Raw genomic sequence first — 3801 nt, 5'->3', positions numbered from 1 at the left:
AAAATTAATTTTTTGAGGAAAAAGTCACTCCCAAATAGACTCTAAGAAGTTGTTCAAGCTGTTCAATGACAATATGTCACACGGTTATCAACAAAATTATCATCCAACAGTTGTACACAAACCATGATTGATTAGAGATTGCTCAAACTCAGTGGTAAGGGAAAACAAGTGGACATAATAGGCTTCTAGATGTGGAGTAATAGAAAAAGACTTTTGTAAGACTTTGTTGTGTACATTTTTATGACAATTTATTTTGATAGAATTGAGAGTCCGTAGACTTAGGCTATTCAAAACCAAGAGTCTTTCATAGTGACAAATCAAGATATCGAATCACTCTTATCTAAGCTAGGTGTTGTTTTCTTGTCGGTATATTTACTCGTTTGGAAAATATGTTTGTCCAATGGTTGTATAGTTAAAAAGTAGGTCAAAATTATGGAAATTGTGAAAGATAATTTTTTTTTTTCCCCTTGTGGAGAATGTTCATTTGAAAATGAGCATGGAAGAGATGTGATTCTCAAATGATCAAAATCAAACAAAGAATATTTACTGTTTTCCTAAAAAAAAGTTGTCTTTTTCTTGTATTTCCGACTTTCTGAGTATTATAAGTATGTTGCACTAGACCACAGTGAATGAAACTAAAAGTGAAAAATAAGTTAAAATCTTATTTATTATAATGTATAATATACTAATCCATTGATCAAATAATATACATCATCTTGAATGGCTTCATGGATGCATGGCCAATGTTTAAAGGGCTAGGATTCAACAAAGTAAATGCCTGAAATTCTTGATTATTTTCTAATATACTCATTTCTTGTTCATCCAAGGTGATCCAGGCTTCTATTCCAGTGCCACATCTTGTGTCCATAAGAACTATTAGATTCATGAAAAAGGGGACGCTTGAATCCATACTGCTAACCCAAACAGGCTTTCCCCAACCAAAATCAGCATCATAGAACCCTAATTTGCACCAGCTGGTGAACCCAAAGTAATCTGCTGAACCATTAGAGACAAATTCTCCAATCTCTTTGAAATGCTTATACATCACGAGGGAAGCTTCTGTACTCCTCAGTTTCTTGACATAATCAGCATCAATTTTCGATATAGATTTCGTTAACTGATGCACCAGTGAAGGGAGTCCAATGGTTTCATTGTTCTTGACACTGTTGCATTTTGCACTTGCCATCCAAATCAGGTTCCCAATAGAATGTTCTGAAAAATTTGGAGCTGCCCTCTTTCGGAGATTTACGATATGTGTGATCAAAGAAGCCTTCTTCGAACCACGTTTTTTCTCTGATGCAGCCATTGCATATTTCCATATGAATGCAGAAATGGCCTCGACTCGAGTAGGATGCCTCACACTTGAGCAGGTAGTTGCCATTTCTTTGAGTTTTTCTATAGCCAAACTATCAAATACAAATCTTTTTGTAATGAACTCTCCTTTCTTGAAAACAGCACCCCACATGGACATTGATCCATTTTTAAGCCTTAAATCATTAGCAGGGAAAAGAGAAGATGCAGAGAAATCGGGATACACAACTTCTTTGGATGAAGCAAAAGCTGCAGTAGCCCAACCTTTAAGGAATATGCTTAGTGCAGTCCCATCAAGAATTCTATGCGAAATACAAACGCCAATGGCGATTCCACCACATTCGAACAAGTTGATTTGGATATTAGTCACACTAGTCCCTTCCAAGGATAGAAACCGATTGATCAAATGAATATCGGGGTGTTCAAGAAATTCGAAGAGATGGGATTTGATCCTTGTTGTGATATAGTAAGCCCCTTGATCATCACAATCAATAGACAGATCATCTTTGATTGTACCGGAAAGCGGATAAAATCGGGTTAAGATTTCTGATAGTGATTGTTTAAGAAGAAGAAGCCTTTTGAGGACTTGAGCATGGGGAGCAGAATCAGAATTGGGATAGTAGAGGACAATGGGAGCATAAGGAGCAGGAATTAGCTGATCTAAGAGGCAAAGCTTGAAGTTTCTAAGGTGATTTGGTGTTGGCGAAGAGGGTTTAATTCTTTCTTTGGAAATGGTTTCAATATCCATTGTGATCATTACTATTTTGCTTTGGAGATAACAAGGGCAGTCACACTTATAAAGCACACACGATTAAGATAAGATCAAGAAAAGATGCTTTCAAAGATTGTGCTTTAAGCAGGTAATCTACTAGAGACAAAATGGGACATTTAATAGTTTCTAGAATAGTTCTTTTCCAATTCCCGTCTCATGTTACTAATCTTTTTCACCTAAAATCTTAAATTGTTATCGAACGGTCTCCCTCATATGTTGATGATTCAATGTATTTATCTAGTTCAACACACTGAACAAGTTTTAATATTACACAATAAATTCCGCTAGTTTGAATGGTATGTAGAGCATACTAGTATCTCTTCAAATAAAGTTAATTAAGGAAGAAAGAGTATCGAACGCTAGACTAATTAATTAATTAATTAATGTTATTTAGCATCATTAATGTTTAACACCTATCAAGGTGGTAACATAGATGACATTAAATGATAAGTAATGATATTCATATCTACTGATGCTAAGCACTAGTGTAAGTGGCAACATGCAAATTAAACAATATATTTATTTAAATATAAGATTACATCATTCATTTAATAAAACCTTTAAAATGTAATGGTCTAAATTAGTGCTCTAATATTACTGGTGATAAATAGTATTATTTTTAAATGATAGAATCATTTCAATATAATGACACATGGCTATTTAATTTGACATATCAAATATAGTTACTTACACTAGTATTATAACACCGCTAAGACTAAGCTCATGTCTGAGTCCCATTATTTAAAATTTGTTTTTCTCTAAACTTATTTTTAATCACATTTTCTTCCAAAAAAATAATTTTACATGTAAGTTCAAAATCTTTTCTTATTTTTTAATCACACATCCCCAAAAAATCGTTATTATAAAATCTGTTTTGAAAAAAAAAAATGGTTTAAACAAACTATGAATAGCAATATATTCTTGAATCGAGGAAATCGAGAAGAAACTCTATAGGAGCGAGGCATTAATAGTGAAAGCAACCGACTTAAGATTAGCAATCACATAAAGTGAAAATCATTTTTTGGCAATTCTAATCCTACTATAATTCAATTATTTCAATAATACATTACTTTTCGTTTTTCAATATATATTTAACATTCAATATGCATTTCACTATTATTTTGGGCTCTATTCAATTACTGTAGAGGTAAATAAATTATTAATGTTTATGTAACTTATTTATTTTCAAGATTATTCATTTAGTCTATGATATAAATTTATTCACTAGGTGCACATACACACACTTTTGTCTACGTTAATTTTCAAGATCACGTGTATATAAATTACAATAATACGTTACTTTTCAATTTTCAATATGTATTTAATATTCAATTATGCATTTCATTATTTACATGCAATATAATAATTGACATTTATTTTTAGTGGTTTGCATTCCTCTTATATTTAGATTAAAATGGTGCAAATTAATTCTTCAAGTTCATGTACATTTACTTTTACAACAATTATGAGACTTTCATAATAACGTACAATGTATGTTCACCTATTGTTACATCTCGTCACGTGGCCTCACGTGGTCGAACTACTGTATCCCTTGGCCTGCCTAACCCAAAACACGTGGTGCGACAGCAAAGGCCCTTAGGCCTGTGAAAGATAGCTCTAATTAACGCCTCGACTGGGGCTAAACATCTTGAAGACCGAAGCACATTTGGCAGAGGTGGTTCACTCCAAGGCTCGGTGCCGAAGCTATGACTCCCGAA

General features: G+C 33.2%; 1 protein-coding gene across 1 annotated transcript; it reads right to left on the bottom strand.

The window, feature by feature from the left end:
* Window positions 1-642: 642 nt before the first annotated feature.
* LOC111379220 (vinorine synthase-like) lies at window positions 643-2219 on the bottom strand. Its single transcript, XM_023002564.1, has one exon. It carries the CDS (start codon window positions 2066-2068, stop codon window positions 698-700), a length of 1371 nt encoding a protein of 456 aa, XP_022858332.1. The 5' UTR covers window positions 2069-2219; the 3' UTR covers window positions 643-697.
* Window positions 2220-3801: the final 1582 nt, after the last annotated feature.

Source organism: Olea europaea, unplaced genomic scaffold, assembly GCF_002742605.1.
Source record: "Olea europaea var. sylvestris unplaced genomic scaffold, O_europaea_v1 scaffold1953, whole genome shotgun sequence".
Taxonomy (NCBI): domain Eukaryota; kingdom Viridiplantae; phylum Streptophyta; class Magnoliopsida; order Lamiales; family Oleaceae; genus Olea; species Olea europaea.
The sequence above is the reverse complement of the archived record's forward strand: the minus strand, read 5'-3'. Positions and strand labels throughout refer to the sequence as shown.

What these genes read in the sequence shown, in the direction of transcription:
- LOC111379220 (XM_023002564.1), bottom strand. Translation starts at nt 2,068, where the DNA reads ATGATCACAATGGATATTGAAACCATTTCCAAAGAAAGAATTAAACCC.